The 20,014-nt window shown below is 36.8% G+C and overlaps 1 protein-coding gene across 1 annotated transcript in view; it reads right to left on the bottom strand.

The window, feature by feature from the left end:
* Positions 1 to 2,967: 2,967 nt before the first annotated feature.
* LOC139151076 (uncharacterized) overlaps positions 2,968 to 20,014 on the bottom strand; it is a 36,481-nt gene continuing 19,434 nt past the window's right edge. Inside the window, exons 7-17 of the mRNA XM_070723611.1 lie at positions 18,485 to 18,625; positions 16,609 to 16,701; positions 14,412 to 14,543; positions 12,442 to 12,543; positions 11,335 to 11,457; positions 10,495 to 10,581; positions 8,755 to 9,637; positions 8,018 to 8,133; positions 6,015 to 6,967; positions 3,745 to 5,136; positions 2,968 to 3,425 (exon numbers count right to left, since the gene is read on the bottom strand). Coding sequence (XP_070579712.1) covers positions 6,854 to 6,967; positions 8,018 to 8,133; positions 8,755 to 9,637; positions 10,495 to 10,581; positions 11,335 to 11,457; positions 12,442 to 12,543; positions 14,412 to 14,543; positions 16,609 to 16,701; positions 18,485 to 18,625 — 1,791 coding nt within the window. The 3' untranslated portion in view covers positions 2,968 to 3,425; positions 3,745 to 5,136; positions 6,015 to 6,853. The remainder of the gene's footprint in view (positions 3,426 to 3,744; positions 5,137 to 6,014; positions 6,968 to 8,017; positions 8,134 to 8,754; positions 9,638 to 10,494; positions 10,582 to 11,334; positions 11,458 to 12,441; positions 12,544 to 14,411; positions 14,544 to 16,608; positions 16,702 to 18,484; positions 18,626 to 20,014) is intronic.

Genomic DNA, 20,014 nt, shown 5'->3' with positions numbered 1-20,014 from the left:
GGGGGTCACTGATAGACGAGGCCTCCACCAAACCGTGTTTCTGATTGACGATGACTTTTTCGTTGATGATGCCGCAGGCGTTGAACTTGACTAGTACAGGGCCACAACAGTGCTAGTAGTTACAACAATGCACTGCCATACGCGAGGCCTGGGATATTGATAATAATTATTGGTTTGCGGGTTGCGTCCTTGTCGTAAACGACTGATGTCAAGTTCCTGTACCCATGGATGTAAAAAATAGATTACATCCATGCTGTACCAGAGCTGTAGACGCGTTTACTCACAATGCCTTTCCCGCCCTTCACAATAAAGCTCCACTGGGTATTTTTAAGCACCGATCTGAATACTGAATAGACTGACTGCTCAAACGTTGTTTTTGTTTTCTGCTCGTGCCATGACAACAGTCGAAGTCAACATGACTGTCCATCTTTGGGTGTTGTTTTCGTCTTTTTCTCACCATGCGAGAAGCATAGTAATATGTTCAGAATTCTGAAACAAACTGACACTGCGACAGAGAAGAAACCCGAGAAAGACCTTGAGATGTTTTCTGATGGCAAACTACCGCTTTTTCACGGACTGCAGACTTCTCAAACTGTAGATTTAGGGAGCGTTTAGTTATTATGGCCGGGGGTGGGCTGGCAAATTCTTTCTGCACATCAGTAAAAATAAGTGAACCCCCCTACCCATTGCACCAAAAACTGATGACCCCCCCCCTTTTAAGATGACAAAAATTTCATGACCCCCCCCCCCCCCCCTCCCACATTACTTGTGTAAAGTTGCACACACATACACCTCTGGAGGGGGATATATTCTCAAAAACAAGATTCTCAGATTTTTTCAAATGACCTCCTTACAAACTCATAAGGTGTTAATGTTCAAATTTCCCCTTCTGACTTGCTATAATTTTGAAATTACCCCACAAAGGAATTGGACAGAAATTACAGGTGGATCGCAATATTTTTGCACAAGAATGTGTGTACAAAATTTTGATATTTGGATTTAATTGATAATCAGCTGTTGATAATGTTGATTCACTATAAATGGTAGTGTAAGAGAAAACTGTGTTATACTTTATCAATACAAAACTATATCTATGCATTTATAGATATTTGATAATTGACATAAAAGTACTTGATTTGAATAGGGTTGTTACAACTGGTATGTGGACAAAAAATTTGACTTTAGAATTTCACCAAAAATGTTCAGCAACTATATGGAGTCTATGATGAAATTTTGAATAATTTTTTTCCACTGAAAAACTTGCTATACTTGTGCATATACAGATGTTGAATAATTAACATAATTGTACTTGATTAGAATATGATGGTTAAAGGTGCATATTATGTGTACAAGAAATCTGATTTTGAAAATGTCCATCCACTCTACATGGGAGTCTATGAAGAAACTATGAATAATTTTTTTCAAATACGAAAATAGGTAAATCTGTGTGTTTATGTACTCTTGATTATTAATATTAATGTACTTGATTAGACTAGGGTGGTTACAAATGGATATGTGTGCAAGGAATTGGATTTTGGAATTTCACCAAAATGTTAATTCACAATACATTAGAGTCTATGAGAAAACTATGAATAATGTTTTTACAATGCTAGACTAAATTAATTTGTGCTTTTATAGGTGTTTGATAATTGGTACAAATGTACTTGATTCAAATAGAGTATTTGAAAGTTCAGATGTTTACAGCAATTATGATATTGGAATTTCACCTAAAAGTATAATTTCACTTTTCATGTTACTAGTAGTCTACAGGTAACTTAAATAATTTCCCTGGAAAACTTGCTATATCGCTAATATGTAAGTAATAGCATTGTTCATTGCCCACAGTGAGCTCGATTTACAATAAGAAAAGCCTCAGTGTTGCCAAGTCATGATGTTCATGTGACAGTTAATTATACTTTTGTTCAGATTTACAGTTAAATGACTTCAGAGAATGAAATCATGCAGCAAATCATTTTTATCTCCCATAATATTTCTGAACACAGAAACTGCTTTTTGACAGGATGGATACTTATGAAAATTAAGTGACCCCCCCTCTGGGCTGTTTGAAAAATACATGACCCCCTTTGCAGTTTTCAAATTTAAGGTGACCCCCCCTGGATTTTACCGGCCCAACCCGGCCTGAATGACTGAATGCTCCCTTACACAAACTGTATTCATTGCTTAGTGGGGGGAGGGGGGGGTTACACGAAATTTCATTGACAAACTGTAAACATAGTTTTCTTTGTAAGATAAACATGGACAATAACACATTCAGGGACACAGAGGACTTTGTAAATAAACGGCTGTTCTAGCACACACTATTAGGAAAATTCATGTTTAATTTAAGGCAATTGAATGAAAATTATTTAATTCTCACTTAAAACATTTATTTCAGATATATACATTTACATACAAACGTGTGCATGTGTGTGTATCTTACTTTTCTCTCTTTTGTTGCTGTAGTCATTTTTTGTCAGTCGTGAAAATCGTATATTTTAATTTTTTGACCGCATTGACAGAGAAGGTAGCCAATTTGAATTTCAAACATCACTAAATGTTTACTATGTTCCTCAAGTGGCAAACTGTCACAGTGCATAGTCACCTCTGATTTTTATTCTTGATTTGATAAGAGAGTAGGTGCAAGTTGGGTTAAGGGACATTTCAGCAAAAGTTTTAGTCTTTTAATTTCGAGGCAAGTACTGCTTTAACACCAAACTACAACCATGCTGTCGTGTGAATTGTAGGGAGCTGATATGCAGGGTATGAAAAGGCAGATGACACAATTTCTAGATGCCAGCCCTGTCTGCAACATTATAAGACAATATGAAATAATTATCAAGCCAGTCAGAGTCAGTCTGTTTTAATCTGAAGGCAGAGTAGATCAAACACTTATCCACAGTTGGCCAGAGCTGCAACAGCCATTACAGGGCAGATGTTTATTAGAAACAAAGACAAGTAGACAGATAGTTTAACATTGGTAACATTTATTTGATTTGGTAGGATAACTTGGATAACTGACAATGGTTATTTACCTTACTAAAACACAAAACTTCTCAAAAAAATGCTGTAAAAAGTTACATATTACTTTTCTTGCCTGTATATCCCAGTCCCTATTGATAGAAAATTGAAGAGATTCCCACAAATTTGACAATTATAATTATTAGATCTGGACAAAGAAGTGATGATAGAAGTGTGTTTACAACCACTTGAGCAAAGCTGGCATCACTATCAGTGTTATGTGGTTGTGTTTGTAAGAATGCAGTTGATTTGTTACCGTAATCAAGAAATGCTTAATTATCAACTGCAGAACTCAACAACTTTGTAGCCTCTGCTTTACATGAACTTGATATACACAGTACTTTGCTATTGTTGCAATATAGTGAAGTCTCTTAAGGTAGAACGCACCTCGGGGACAGACATTCGGACTCTCAAACTTTTACAGTTCACTTCTGTTATACCACATGTGGGGGTTCATTTTAAAGCTCTTGGAGAAAGAAAACTTTTCATCGGCTTAGTTTTTTGAAATTCGAATTTTCTTATTTTTCGCTATAGAGGTAAAACAGGGATGGCGGCCATTTTGAATTTCTAATATCCGTAAATCTTGGGCAATTTGTTTCTCTAGTACCAAAATTTGCACGGTGACCCCCTATTTTTATTCTTGATTTTGAAAGAGAATGATTGAAAGATTCCTTGAGGAAAGTTAGAGCAAAAGTTTACGTCTTTCACTTTCGAGGTGCATATTACCTTAAGTAGACATAACTGATGTCTATGGCTATGTCTGTGGCTAATAGACACTTTTTCTCCATTCTACATTTACACTGGATTGCACTTAAAGGGGCAGTCTCCAATCCCTGGTTCTCACATTAGTGGTTGTTGACATAGACTGTTTATGTGATTTTAGTCCTTTGTTTTCCTTTGGAATTTGTGCAGTCGGTAAATTTGCTCAGAGATAAAGCTGTTAAAACTGCCCCTTTAAGCATTAGCAAAGCAATGGGATAAGTGACAACAGTGACAATTGATCCTCAGAAACAATTGTGAAGTAAGAAATAACATCATTAACTATACTTTCTACAAACTGATGGACCAATGCTGAACAGTAACTTTCAATTTGACCATTCAGCTCAGATATATTCAAAATATTTGACTCACATTGAAATAAAATTCTGCCGTATCTATGTCAATATTGTAATTAAGCTGTGTTGTTTGAGTTAAAATATGGCAATGATTTACAGACCTTGCTGTGAACAGACTTACATTCCCATGGATACAAAGTCTTCATTCGTACAAACCCTCTTCCCTCCTAAAAAATATCTTGTTACAGTCATTCAACCACACTTTTACATCAAACCGAGATGAATGAAAAATAATCGCAAAAAGGATAAAAAACAAAGTCAAATGCTCTATATTGAATGTAAGAAAAAAATCATCAGTTAACACAAGTACAAATGGTAAAAAACATCGCAGGTAAGAGATTATTGTATTCAAAAAAGTTCATCCTAATTGTGCTCTCTAGGCTATCTGCAGCAGTCATTGCTCTCAATGTTTAAAAAGAAATACATAAATATTACTTCAGATATCAATAGTACATGGTGTACATGAGAATCAGGATATTCTGTGTATATATTGTATGCTGAATGACCATGACTTCTGTTTTACTAAAATATTTCTGAGATGAATTTGACCAGATGACAACAATGAATGACAACGGAATCACTATCTTTTACTCTATAACAATCAAGGTTATTTGACATAAAATGTAGGCACCTGAAAGATCCCTTTGATACACATTGCTGTGGTATGCACAATTACTATCGGGTCAGGTCAGTGAGAATCACAATGTTTTGGTGTGCCTTGGTGAGATATTAACATTCAATGAATGTTTTTGAGGTCGTCCACTAGTTTAGTATGTAAAAATTGTATTGGACATATGGTCTACATTCAGCATAACTGACTTGATCTGACAGTGATATACAAAACTGATAGAAAGAGACCTGACGGGGAAAAAAGAAACACTCTAACATCCTACTACACCATTTTTTGTAGCTCAGAAAAGTGAATTAACAAGTCTCGATTGATAAAATAAACAAGAAAATACTACTGTATACGACAATGTATGGAACAATTAGATATTATTCCCTAATATTTTTCTTCGTTCAGGGAAGGAAAATACGAGTGACGTAATGACCGTATCACCACGAGTCGAAGACGAGTGGTGACACGGTCATTACGTCACTCGTATTTTCCGAGCTGAATGAAGAAAAATATTAGGGAATAATATACTTATCACATGCACAAGCCAAGAATTCGTTATTTTTTGCAAAATAAAATAAGTTTTCCATGAGGATTCCGCGTTTAAACTTTTGAACTACTTTAGGAATAAATATCAGTACGCCGTGCACAAGTTGTCAATCATTTCCAGTCGTCCGTCGTGTGCATTTGCGCTCACGTTCGTTCGTGTGTGGAGCAAATGACAGCTCTCGGTCTACATGTAGGCTACCTTCCACAAAGTTATACTCTATTTCAAAGATAGCATAGTCCTAGAAATTTATCACAGACGAAGATACGCTGTTTTTCGGGAACAAATATCGACTGAATCTCGACGGCGCGAACACTGTAGACGTCGCGCCTGACCCTGTTTGCTATGCGTACGGAACCCACGGTATACGCGACCAGCTTCGAGTTCGTTGTTTCCGCAAATTATTCACGTAATTCCTTCGGAATATACAGGCGTACACTCTTGTGTTTACATTGTACGGATTAGTAATGTCGTAGTCTATGAAAATATCGATTTCATTACATGACTTTTGATCGTGGGAGAAACATCGGCCACCATGTTGTTTGTTTACATATTTACGAGCACACCGAAGATCGACAAAAAAAAAGGTCCGACGCACCAAAATTGATGACATAGACGCGGGTTGTCGTGACGTAGAACGACCAGAGAATAAATCCCGTATTTTTTGTTCGGAGACGACAAACTTGGCTTGTGCATGTGATAATAATAATTATTCAACAGGTAGAGTGTACTGAGAATTTATCTAAAAACTAGTCTCTCAAAGTCTGTGGAAGTTACATTGATTTTCAGGATGCTAATAAGCTGGCATTCAAGAGCCCACTATCTTGCCAAGTTAGAGAAATTCAGTGATGTCCATACATATACATAACACCTATGACATACACACCATCCATATCAAGTGGATTATTTTGGAGCTCAAACTACCATGCTGAGCAAAAGAATGTGATATTTTTATGTCTGAAATATATCAAGTACATGAAAATAGTTTCAGCTTCATCTAGATTTTCACCAACTTCGCAGAATGCCTGCATGTGATAGGCCCAGCATGAAAAAAGGGTTGTTTAGGATCAAGGATATGAAAGCTAATATCTGTCAACTGTCCAATAGACTTTAACCCTTTGAGTGCTGTATTTTCCAACCAAAATTTTAGTGCAACATTTTACCAATTTTATGATTTTTTCTGAAATGTTTTTGATACTTTTGAACCAAACAGACATCAAATTTCATTGGCTACAGTTTTTTATCAAAATTTTGGCAAATATCTGAAAAAAAATTGACTGAGGTAAATTTTTACAGGTGGCAAAATTGACTTTGGTGCTCAAAGGATTAATCATCCCTGCATTTCACATATGATTCTGTAAATTTTCAATAACATAAAACATCAGCTTATAAAAGATTCTTGAAGCATTTCAGTGACTGCATAGTCACCATTTAGACTGTATTAACACAAAAACCTTAATCCTCATGAGAAAATATTGATCTACTGTCTCTGAATCAAGCAGAAATATAACTACAAGACTTTCTAAAACTATACCACAGACACACTGTTATTCTAAATCATTGTTTTTTCTGGGGTTGATTCTGTTTGGAACCTGTATTGAACTTCCTTGGGCGACGGAATCTGTTATCTCTGGGCTTGACAAACTTCCTGTTATCCATTTTCTTCTGTTCCTGCAAATTTACATTAAATAGAAAAATGCATATTATAAAGATATCAAACATTCTAGATTTATATAATGGACATTGAGTCATAGAATACCACAGTGGACAAATGCCATAACCTCTGAAAGGACACTACATGACAAAGTTGATGCAAATCACAGAATTCAATGTTCTGTGCCAAGCAAAAAGTACCAAGCCTGTGTATAATCATGGAAATGTAACCTTTAAACAGATATTCTATTTGCCGTGATACAATAGCTGCAGATGGAGTTGAATATTAGAGGTTATTTTGAAAATAGCGCAAAGGATGCACAAGGACATTGGCACAGCCTATCGCCCGACGTGAAGCGGAGAGCGATGTGCAGCGCCAATGTCCGAGTGCATCCTTTGCGCTATTTTGGTGATAACCTTATTATTATACATCTTACATTCGTGACGGGGCATCAAAATGTCAGAGTAGTTACTGTTTTCGTGCAATATCAACAATTTTTTTTTCCGATTTTATCGCGCCAGTGTTGAACGCTATCTCGGACGCACTTCTGCAAGTTTTGGAGTCTGTACACTTCACATGGACGTACAGAGTGTGCACGAGACTTGTTCTAACACTCGTCCCTTTAAACCGTTCTACGGTGAACGCGCAGGGAATGGGGCGCCTTGAAACCGTACATGTTACGGAACGGGCTTTTTTAGCGAACACAAAATTCTATTGTTCTCGATGGTAGATGTATAATAATATACCCTACTTCTGATTACTATACCACAAATAAAAGGCTTAGCTTTCTGTGAGTACAGGACTAAAATGACAGTTGTAGCTCAAACAAACAACACAAACACCATATGCATTTTTATTTGAATTGTATGTCAAAGCAGCTACACAGATTTCGCGCGTGAAAATCATGTTTACAGTAATCATGTTTTCAGGGGCCTTCAAACGTTCATGTGTTTGTTAAAATGAACATATGGGATGTGTTATGCACCAACCAACTTGACCTGATAGTGGCACATGAACTTGGCAGCATAAGGATTAAACATTTTACCATATATGGAAAGATTACAAACCCCTGATCTCTGGCAATGTAGCTGTGTCATGCAGTGTTCACCGTACGCTTCATCAGGATCCATGATAGTCACCTCACAGACAAGACAGTACAATACCGGCTCTATGAATTCCTGTCCTGTAGTATTTGACAAGAAAACAAGATGTGTTACTGAGAGTGATCAGAAAACATGGATTTCAAGCAGTTCATTATTGGTTGCATGTGACAGGACCATGAACAGAATTCTCAGCCCCTTTGAGCGCCAAAGTCAATTTTTGTCACCTTTAGAAATTATACTCCAGTCAATTTTTTTCAGGTTTTCGACAAAATTTTCATAACAAACTGTAGGCAATGAAATTTGATGTCCATTTGGTCCAAAATTACAAAAACATTGCAGAAAAGTTTATAAAAATTGGTAAAAATGTTGCACTAAAATCTTGGTTGGAAAAATTACAGTGCTCAAAGGGTTAAATACAACTTTGCCATCCATAAAGTGAGTCATAAAAGTCTAAGGCAGTGGACCATACTTTCAATGTGGTGGATTTCTACACATAAACACATAAGATTACAAAAGCCAAACTAAAGTTTGAAGTGATAGAGGAATTTCATACTAGAAATGCCTCAACAGATGCATGGGTTTAGCTTGTTTCACAAACAAACAGATATTTCTGCTCTGAAAACAATTAAGATTGCTGATTGAGAAGTCAACACACTACACTTTGGCCTTCACAAAACACAGCAAATATTATATTTCCTTACCTACAGGTGTATATTTGCTTTTGTTATTATCATTCGACGTATCAGATTTTTCAGCGCCATCTTTGACGTCTTTCTGATCTTGTTCAGTGCTGTCCTCCTTTGTAGCAGCACTCCCATCTTTGACGTCTTTCTGGTCTTGTTCAGTGCTGTCCTCCTTTGTAGCAGCACTCCCATCTTTGACGTCTTTCTGGTCTTGTTCAGTGCTGTCCTCCTTTGTAGCAGCACTCCCATCTTTGATGTCTTTCTGGTCTTGTTCAGTGCTGTCCTCCTTTGTAGCAGCACTCCCATCTTTGACATCTTCCTGGTCTTGTTTAGTGCTGTCCTCCTTTGTAGCAGCACTCCCATCTTTAATCATCTCTACATCTTCATCTCCTTCTTTCTCATCACCAGTTTTACCATCCTCTGTCTTATCCTTTTCTTCACCTGTCACATCAACTTTCATTTCTGCGACACCAGTTTTTCCATCATCATCGCCTGCTGTTTCACATTCCATGTCTTCCTCTTTGCTGGCTGTTATCTCACTTTTCACTTCTCCCTCTGGTATGGCTTTATCATCTCCAGTTACTGTATCTTTGGGAGTAGCTGCAGTAGTGTTGGCTGGTGCCTCACTTGCCGCCACCTCCTCTGGACCAGGTATCTTGCCAGTACCAGCTGTGTCTTCCTCCACTTTATCTTTGTCAGCATCCTTTTCATCGTTTCCAGTGGCAACAGCTGTAGATTCAGAGGTGTCTATCATCTCATCTTCCTTTGGCTCCTCTGCTTTATCTTCAGTTTCTACAATCCCAAGTTTCCGGTTGTACAGCTGTTTGATCTGGGTGACGACATCTCTGTAACTCACCTTTCTTGCAAGATGGTTTCTCCTAGAGGAATGCTCTTCATAAGTCTGAATGAAAATAAACAACCTTACAATAAAATGTTTTCCCATGGAGACACCATGATTATTGTGCTTATTTTTAGTTAAAACCAGTCAAATGCTAATTCTGAGATGAAATTTGCATAAAATTGTGACAAAATAGATATATCTAATGCCCACTGGCTCAAAAAAATGCTGTCAGTGAGTGTTGTTTCCAAGACTCCCTAGTCTTTGATAGAGAGGCTAGTCATGTGACCATGTACTGTAGCCCTCATGACCAGGTACCAGTTGTTCAATATATAATCCATGACAGGTTTCACTTATGAAATACAGGAAAAATCGCAAAAGCGGAACTCACAGAAATTGTGATTACATGTGTTTTGATCAGAAGAGAATGTTCATGAATATAGTCTTAAAGGAAACAACAGCCAAGCTAAGTAATCAATAAACATTTGACCTTGGAACAATTATTTCACATGCTGAATGAGGTATTTATAAAGCATAAAATGTCTGATCAGTAATCATATGTATATTGTACGGGACAAATAGTGCTTCACAGGTTTTAACTGACTTGACGAACCAATGGGCTACATGATCATTCTGTGCTGTGATTTGCCAGGGCAAGTCACATGACAAGGAGGTGGATATCGCTGATGCCTATTGGCTGGAAAAAAGTTATGTCATGTTGTGTTTTTCAATGTGACCATAAATAGTCTGTTATGTGCTTTGCTTTGAAATGACATGGTGGTCAGCTGAAGATAAGTAATGAGCCCCGGTGCATAAGAGTATGATTTTGTATCCCATCAACACAAGAACTTGAAGAACTTATCATTAACAAAGATTATGAATAGGAGTTCTGTATTACAAAAGTGATCAATAATACTCACTTCTTTATCATTACAGACTTGTTCACAGATGTAACAGAACCACTGGTTTTCTGCACTGGGCTTATAAGCTAACATGTCTTGACGATCCTGTTATGGAGAACACAATATATAGGTCATTTTACAGAGATGAAATATTATTTGTCATGTTCCATTGAGGTTGTGAGAATTTTCACTCATTTACAATTTCCTGAAAAAACCTCTCACATCTTATCTCTGCTTTGGACATCTCTTAAGAATCTACTTCAAAAGCAAAGCCAGCCTGACATCCGACCCTGTATCACAAAATACTAGAACTATGAATGTTGAAAACTTTGTCCACCACAGGAAAGAACGGCTGACTTTGGTCAGAAAAACACATGTCACTTTAATGGTGAAGAATCTGCTATAACAATACAGTGGACCCTCAATAAGTCGCACCTAAATAAGTCTCGATTTTGGCTAAGTCGCGGTTTACGTTATGGCTCCCATTGTTTTCCTTGTCTCACAAAATCCGCATGTCAATCATACAAATTGTCACTATCTAGACCATAATATGTAGCTGTGATATCGCAACAGTACTTGTGGCGTGTATCGAACGCGCTCATCAAACGAAGTGTCAACGTGTTTCAGCGAGTCAAAGTGGTCTCATGTGAATAGCAAGGTATTTCTGGTAACACATGGCCCCTCTGGGTGATAAACAGGCACTATAGCCCTCATAACCACGTAATAGGTGTTTACTATGGTTTAAACCCTTGACCCCTATCTCCTTCGTCATATGTGCCATATTCATAGTTTTTTGAAAAGCAATATGAAAGTGAAAGTCTAGTAGTGAAAGGATCAATGGCGAGTCTGGGTACATACCTGCAACAATTCTTTGACAACGTTCATATCATCGGATTCCAGTGCTTTCTTAGTTTGTACTATAAGTTCAAACACATTTTTCCTTGTCATATGGTTGTTGGATGTTTTGTGTGCTTCAAGTAGCTGCAACAAATGTCATAATATATTATGAAGGATTTCGAAATGATGTCAGTATAAGTTATCAATAGTGAGACACATAAAACCCTAGGCCCATCATTTCATATCACTGCTAGGTATGTTTCTGACACATCAGAAGTCATTGTGTGACACAAATTCTGTCTGGGTTCTCACAACTCTACACTCAAGTCGCTGTCCTTGTTTCATCGCTGTCCTTGTCTCACACTAAATGAACACTGTAATTTATAAACTAGTATCAAAACATTTCATTCAATCTGCCGTACTATTCAACCTGAAACAATTTATTACATTATTACAGAGTATCTTCACAAACTTTTCTAATAAAAATACAACGATGAGATTATAAAATAAGGTGACTTTATCTTAGAGCTCACACAAAAGTGTTAACAAGTTTTAATGTTAATGCAAACAAACAAACTTTCAGAATAACAGCACCAAAGGTGCTTTCAGTAGAAATTGAAATTTCACCAGTCTATTCTAGACAATTTTATCTCTCTATTCTACAAAATTTTATCGATTATGGCTAATTTTGTTCATCTATCCGATTTCATCAGTCTATTCTAGACAATTTTATCTCTCTGTTCTACAAAATTTTATGGATTCTAGACAAATTTTCTGTCTATCCAATTTCATCTGTCTATCCTAAACAATTTTATCTCTCTGTTCTACAAAATTTTATGGATCCTAGACAAATTTGTCCGTCTATCCAATTTCATCTGTCTATTCTAGCCAATTTTATCTCTCTATTCTACAAAGTTTTATCAACTCTAGACAAATTTGTCTATTTCATCTGTCTATGCTAGACAATGTTATTTTCATTTTCTTGACACTTTTGACATCTCTCTAGTATGGAAAGTTTTTACAGGGAGTCACTAGTGATAGGTCACTAGTGAAATCCAGTGATAACTAAGTAATAACTCATTCATTGATCTTCCCATGCATTCAATGGACAAAGTCACCAAAACTTACTCTGGGTTTCCTGGACCTTATCTTGATTCCTCCACAAAGCAGACACTTCACAAATTTTCCACACTCCTCAAAGCCATCTTTTAATCTCTCCTCAATCTTGCGCTGGTTAATTTCAAAATAAAAATAATGACAAATAAATGAACATAACGAGTAAATATATTTTTATGCAATTTTCTTGTTATGTCATTAACAATCAATCTTCTCCAAAGAAACTAACACATCCAAGCTATTGTAACAAAATTAATATTTCTTTTAGCAAGAAAATGTCTTTAAAGACTGTACAGTGAAGAAAGCTTGATAAGGAACTGTGAATTCCTGAAGGAGCAGTCTCTCTGAATAACATTTACATTTTACAGATAGGGACAAGATCAAATTTGAAACATCGTTATTAAAACGAAAACTATAACAATTTCCCTTCTACTTTATCATGACTGGCATCTATGTATACATTTACATCCAAGATTGCAGATAAACAGAAACGAATACGAGTCATGCATTGCTTACTTAAAGTCTGGTTATACGAAGTCATATAATGTTGGTTGATAAATACTATTTCTTGTCATCAAAAGAATGCATAATGTAAGATTTTTAAAATGGGGTAAATTTTCAGTGTTTCTCATCAACTCAATAGAAAAACACTTGTTTCAATGCAAAAGTTGCAACAATAAGTCACATTTGTTTACATGCAATTACTCCATCAGCTGAGGGAAGCTGGCTGACATTGAATAGACCTTGCAGATCTAAAACATGGCTATACACATCAGCAGCCTTGCCATTTCTGTCGTATCAAACATAGCTATACACATCAGCAGCCTTGCCATTTCTGTCGTATCAAACATAGCTATACACATCAGCAGCCTTGCCATTTCTGTCGTATCAAACATAGCTATACACATCAGCAGCCTTGCCATTTCTGTCGTATCAAACATAGCTATACACATCAGCAGCCTTGCCATTTCTGTCGTATCAAACATAGCTATACACATCAGCAGCCTTGCCATTTCTGTCATATCAAACATAGCTATACACATCAGCAGCCTTGCCATTTCTGTCGTATCAAACATAGATATACACATCAGCAGCCTTGCCATTTCTGTCCTATCAAACATAGCTATACACATCAGCAGCCTTGCCATTTCTGTCATATCATTAAGTAAACCTGAACTTTTTGTTTTCCTGCATGCCAAATTTCAACAACTTTATGATACAGTTATCCCTTGACAGCTTTATTTTCCTTGCATTTGTTTGGCTTTGGAAACCATGTGCATAAATCTAGGCCATGGGACCGGCAAATTTTGTTTTCCCCTCAGTTCAATTTAACAAGTTTTCTCAATGCTATTTTCACATATGCTCTGTAAAATTTGTGAGTGCTTCAATATCAACTTCAAAGTGGGTCCTCTCTCTGGATCTCTGTGACGTGCACCGCCATCAAATAAGGCAAGCCTTGACAAGAACTTCTAATAACCAAAAGACCTCCCCAGCTTGGGTTGCAAACATATTCATATTAAATATTCATATTTTATGCCAATTAATATGCAAATTTATGTAGATTTAATGCAAATTTAATTGACACCCTTCTTTATAAAAAATCCTAGGGAGAACACTGCACCTGAATCAGAAAAACCTCCTGTAACTATCACTTTTGAGTGGTTAAAGTTCTGCTACACTGTTGTTGTTTGTCTCATTCCACATGGTGTAAGATAACATACAGCAAATATCTCATTCTTTTGATGTTGTGTATCAGAGTAAAACAACTGTACATTGCAGTCAAAAATCCCTGTGTACCGAATACTGAAACCCCAAACCCAAATGACGAGCGCGGTAGTATACAAACTCATGGTACACTTTTTCAGTCTTATGATATAAACTCTCCCCTCATTGTTTCTTGTTTAACACATTTATGAAATTGGATTTTTACAAGGACTTTGAAGCTTTTACAATGAGAACTATAATATCAATAGAATACTTACAACTTCAGAAAATGCCTTGTCCTTAGATTCTTCATCTCCCATTTCATTCATCATCTTACAGAGGCCTTCAATTTCTTCAAAGAGCCTCACAATTGAAGTATGTACAGCAATAGTCTCATGAGACTTGTCTGGCTGTAATGATACAAAGTTTAAAAATAATGAACAAAGAATGTTAGATATTGGTATGGTTACCAATCTCTGCAATAATAAGTGATAAGTTTTATAAGTATTTTGGGTCACTTGCGTAAGGATCAAAACTTAAAAACTCTCACAGAAATTCAATTTTTTGCTCTTGTTCATAAATATTTGCACATCTAAATTTTTTCACGGTTGCGACCACACTTATGCCTAGCTGTGATATTGCAGCAGTGCTTGTGGCGTCTTCGATTGCACTCAGGTCAAGGTTCGTCGGCACAGAATTGCTGCAAGCCAACCCATAGATTTTTTTGGTAGTTTACTACGACACAGATCGGTGACGCTGATTTATGTCGCAAAATAATGAAATATTAGTCTTTGAATAAATAAACTTGTATCATCTTTATCATTGACTATATAAGACTCACTCCTAACCCTGCTAACTATATCAACAATAAGAATGTGTTTTCAACCATTTCCCTGTGACCCGTTGACAGTTTCTGCGATGTTTGCCCACTCACGCGTACAACGCACTGAACACGTTGGACGTCAAAAGTTCAAATTCAAGCAGAAACTGTCGACTGCTCACCAAAATACGGTCGATAATACATGTTGTCACAGTCAAGACAGCAGGAGTAAGAGATGAGTCGTAAATAGTCAGTGATACAGTAGGTACAGGTTGATTTATTCAAAGATTAACATATTTCATTATTTAGCGAGCTAAATCAGCGACACCGACTGGTGTCATAGTAACTACCAAAAAAGCCTATAGGTTGGCTCGAGTGGTTCTGTGGCAATGACCCTTGACCTCAGCATGACCGATAGATGCCACAAGCACCGCTGCAATATCACAGCTAACTTGTGCCTTGCATTGCATTAGCCTCCACAATATCTGTCGCAATTTTTGCTATAAAATTTCAATATCAGTAAGCTGTCGGATCATACTCAAAACAAACTTGCGCAAGAGGTTAACTGAAATAACCTTGACCCTTTTAACTGCAATGGTTTAGCCCGATCCCATTGCTTTCTATGGCAATGATTGACCTCTTCATCTCACTTCAAGTGTCTATTGATCAACTATGACAAAACAAGTGTATATTGATCAACTATGACAAAACAAGTGTCTATTGATCAACTATGACAAAACAAGTGTCTATTGATCAACTACGACAAAACAAGTGTCTATTGATCAACTATGACAAAACCTAAATACAGTTGATAGTAATGACAGGTGAATGCTCTAAGGTCAACAAAAATGGTTGCCATGCATCTCAGATTTGCTGGATTTTATGCAGTTGAACGATATCAATTGTAAGACTGAAGTCTCTGTTTCAGGGCTAGAGATCACACTGCAAGAAGTCTAACTTGCAGTTTGAATTTTTGTCATCACACGTTTACTTTTGCTCTCAAGACAATTGCATGCCACAAACCCCAACCAAAAAGATTGATTTTATTGCTGACAAATGCCCACAGTAAATGTCACAGGACATGGATTTCTTAGCAGCAGTGATATACACACATAGCATAATACATGTCAGTGATGCAAGCACTTCACACTTTCTTGGCGAAGTCAATACAAGTGAATTTTGTGACGTCATCTCCCAAGACTCTTACTAATAATTTAGCTGATTATCCAGTATTGTGACCCCAAATGTTTTCTACATCTACAATTCCCAACTTTGCAACATCAATCAGCATCTACAGCATCCCTGCATCAACTTTGCAACATCGATCAACATCTACAGCATCCCTGCATCAACTTTGCAACATCGATCAACATCTACAGCATCCCTGCATCAACTTTGCAACATCGATCAGCATCTACAGCATCCCTGCATCAACTTTGCAACATCAATCAACATCTACAGCATCCCTGCATCAACTTTGCAACATCAATCAGCATCTACAGCATCCCTGCATCAACTTTGCAACATCAACCAGCATCTACAGCATCCCTGCATCAACTTAGCAACATCAATCAACATCTACTACTCCATACAAACACTACTACTACTGACAGCATGGCTGCAAACCACAATCTTCAAGGAGTCAAATAACTCACCAGAAACATGTCTTCATGAGTGAAGCATATCAAACAGAAATCATGGCCATACTTCCTCTTCAGTCTTTCACTCGCTGACAAAGATTGAATTTCCTTGAAAGTATAATTGAAGAAGACATAAGAAATTCAAGACTAAACACATTATTTTTTATGTTTCGCTCGGATTGCAAATGCGTACGTAGAAAGAACGCAATAATACGGAAGAAGTTACAGTTTTAGCGAATCGAACAAATCGCCGAGAGAGAAGTGCAGATCAACAAAGACTAACAACAGCCACGTTTTTTCTTTATTTTGCCATATTTTTTTAAACCAGAATTAGTTTCGCCCCTGTGGCGAATTCGGATCATTTTTTTTTCGCCACTTCGGATTTCGATTCGCATTGACGAACGTGGCGAATGGGCCAGCGCGAACACCGGTGTTTTGTTAGCGGATATTGGCAGAGATAAGGCGGCGTGGGACCGTTATTCGATGTAAATGAACATTTTGTGATGTCACAGTTGGCGAACCCATGATCCCCGCTGTCGGCGTGACCTGAGTGTCGCAAAATGACCCGATGAAAGCCGTGCATAGAAATATCAAAAACATTAACACACGCACGTACTTTTAGGTAGCAATTCTGTTGCGAGTGTAATAGTATTGCCCCCCTGGAAGATATTCAGTCTCAAGAACAGGATCATTTCACCAGACCTGTAAGTCAGTTGCCAACATGTAAATTAGGTATTTTGGTATCCGCACTTAACAGCTTTCACTTTTCAACATGCAACAAAAGAAATATTACAGGTGCACATATCATAAATTTATGTAAGCTTATTATGAAGACATTGATTGCTATCCAACAATCAGCAAGTTTTCTACGATTCTGCTGTTGTCATGGCAATGTTGGATCTTAGGATAAGAAGATGGGAAAAAGAAGTTTGATTGTTTGGGGCAGAAAGTAATTATGATAATGATTCTAAAGCATTGTTAAATATAAAATTTACCAGTGACAGAGAGCTGACATTTTTTGGAAACAGCAGTTAGGGCAAGCTCTAGACTTACATAAATTTAAAACAGAAGTTGGAGCAAGATCATTCAATTCAAGTCATAGTATCAGCAAAGTAGTTTACTGATCCAACTCATCAACTGTTATCCAGTTAAGTTGTTCATGGAGCAAACAAAATATTTGCATGTTTTCAAACTTACCAAACAGGCAATTTAGGAGCAAAACTTTTTGAACATGATAATAATTTTGAAAAAATGCAAATTATATCACTTTATCATGTTCCCATTAAGGCAGGGACTTTGCAGATAAAAACTGACACAGAGTAAAACCAAAAGAGATTTCAATCTCGCTCTTTTACCCATCAAGAGATTGAAGTTGATAGGTTAGATGAAAGAACTACTTGACTACAATTATGGCTTGACTTAGGTCATGAAGAGCTTGATAAACTGCAAGTTGAGAAACTGCCCTAGGTTATATTTCAATAGTGTGTGTTTTCTTTGCCCTGAAGTATTCACTTGGACATCAAGCTGTAGGCTTTGTACAGCCACAATGAATTGTTATGAAATCTTTCAGAATTCAGATATGACATTTTGACTCATCCATACAAACAGCTTGTTACTAGTCTTTTTGTTGGAATAACTATTATGAAAATAACCATGAGTAACATGATGCATAATTTAAACAAAGAACATCTTTATGTAAGACTACTGTTGAATATTTCAATACAAATTTCTCATGTATGTTATGTCTGCAATTAATAAAGAGATAAGTTTTTGTAAATCTGACAAATGATAGAAATTTCATTTGCAGAAACAACCTTTGTGCACTGACAAAGTGAATTTTTAATTCAAAACATCCTATCTAAAATTCCTGTCAACTACTCTGTCAACTTACTTGGACTTCAAAGATCTTTTTGCGATACAATTTCAACTTTTCAGGATCAATCTTCTCTGCTTCAACAGGTTTGGATTTTTCTCCTTTATTCTCACTTTGCTTCTTTCCAATTTCTGTCTTGCCTTTGCCGGTACCATCAGACTGCCATCAGAAAAGGCAACAATATTAAAACATAAAAAACATTGAAACATAGGCATACATCCTTTAGTCAATCTATAAATATCTTGGGCTATGCAGAATCATTTAAAATTAACTGTGTCAAACTTATTCTTCTTCCAGTTTAACATATGTGATACAGGTGACCGTAGCTTTGTACACAATTATATCCTAGCTTTGTCAATACCATTGGATTTTGTGATCTTATCCTCTAGATTATTACTGATAATATATCCAGCATTGTGGCACAAGATATTTTCAACATCTGCAAACTCACTGGTATTGCCAAACATATACTTGGCTACACCTCGTTGATGACGTCATTCAAAATTTGCTTTGGAGTATTATGGGCTGGCAGTGGGTACACTATTGCCTTTCAATTACTATACCAGTACCAGATATCAAAGTAGGATTTCAGAGGCATGATAGTAACTCACACTACTGGATGAATGTGTGGCTATCTTTTTGTAGCATTTGCTGATGAAATATACTTAATTCTCCCGTTTCATCACACATCCTGTTACTTTAGTCATCAGTTGCAAAAGTTTCCAATAACATATAAAGATAGTCTGGCAGAACCTGGCAGTAAGCTAAGGGGGATTCTGGTTAGTGCTTTTTATATTTATCTATGTCTCTTGAAATATAATTTGATGTATCCTTTGCAAAACTACTGTAACATTGAAGTGTTTGGATATCTCCCAGTCAAATATGCAGGTAGGCATACATCCTGTAATGGTTGTGCCAGGGAATTTGCAGTTGCTACAATAATTCTGAACAAATCAGGCTGGTGCATGGACTTTTAGTTGTTGCTGTCACAGCACATTCACAGTACACATGAAAAGCTAGCTTCAACGATCTGTAAGATTCAACCTTGCCATTAAATCAAAGTGGCTTGATGAAGAAATATCCATTATCATGTACTGATTATGTTACACCATGACATTAATCACATAGTGGTTAATATGTTACACTCAATAGAGTTTAACCCTTTTCCTGCCAAGTCGGTGAATGACAAGGGCGCTCGGCAGGAAATGGGTTAAATTCAGAGGGATTGAATGTCATTGTAGACAGTGTGCCTTCTAAGGGCAGGTGGAAAAATTTTTTGAGTTAAATTGAAGAAAAGTTGACATGCTGTGCGTCACTGCATATATGAACAGGTTATAACTAAAAAGTCAGCAGCAAGAAGTACTATAGCGCCCTCTATGGTCGTATATCTTTCTCGATTCCTGAACCCTCGCGTGAGTCAGTGAGAGAAGACAGTGAAAACAACAATGGCTGCCTCCTTGCCCATCGAACGATCGGCAAGATAAGTTTACTATCTGTACCTAGTATAAATGCAGAGACTAACAGAAATGACATTTTTAGATATCTTTT

This window comes from Ptychodera flava, chromosome 2, assembly GCF_041260155.1.
Source record: "Ptychodera flava strain L36383 chromosome 2, AS_Pfla_20210202, whole genome shotgun sequence".
Lineage (NCBI taxonomy): Eukaryota > Metazoa > Hemichordata > Enteropneusta > Ptychoderidae > Ptychodera > Ptychodera flava.
The sequence above is the reverse complement of the archived record's forward strand: the minus strand, read 5'-3'. Positions and strand labels throughout refer to the sequence as shown.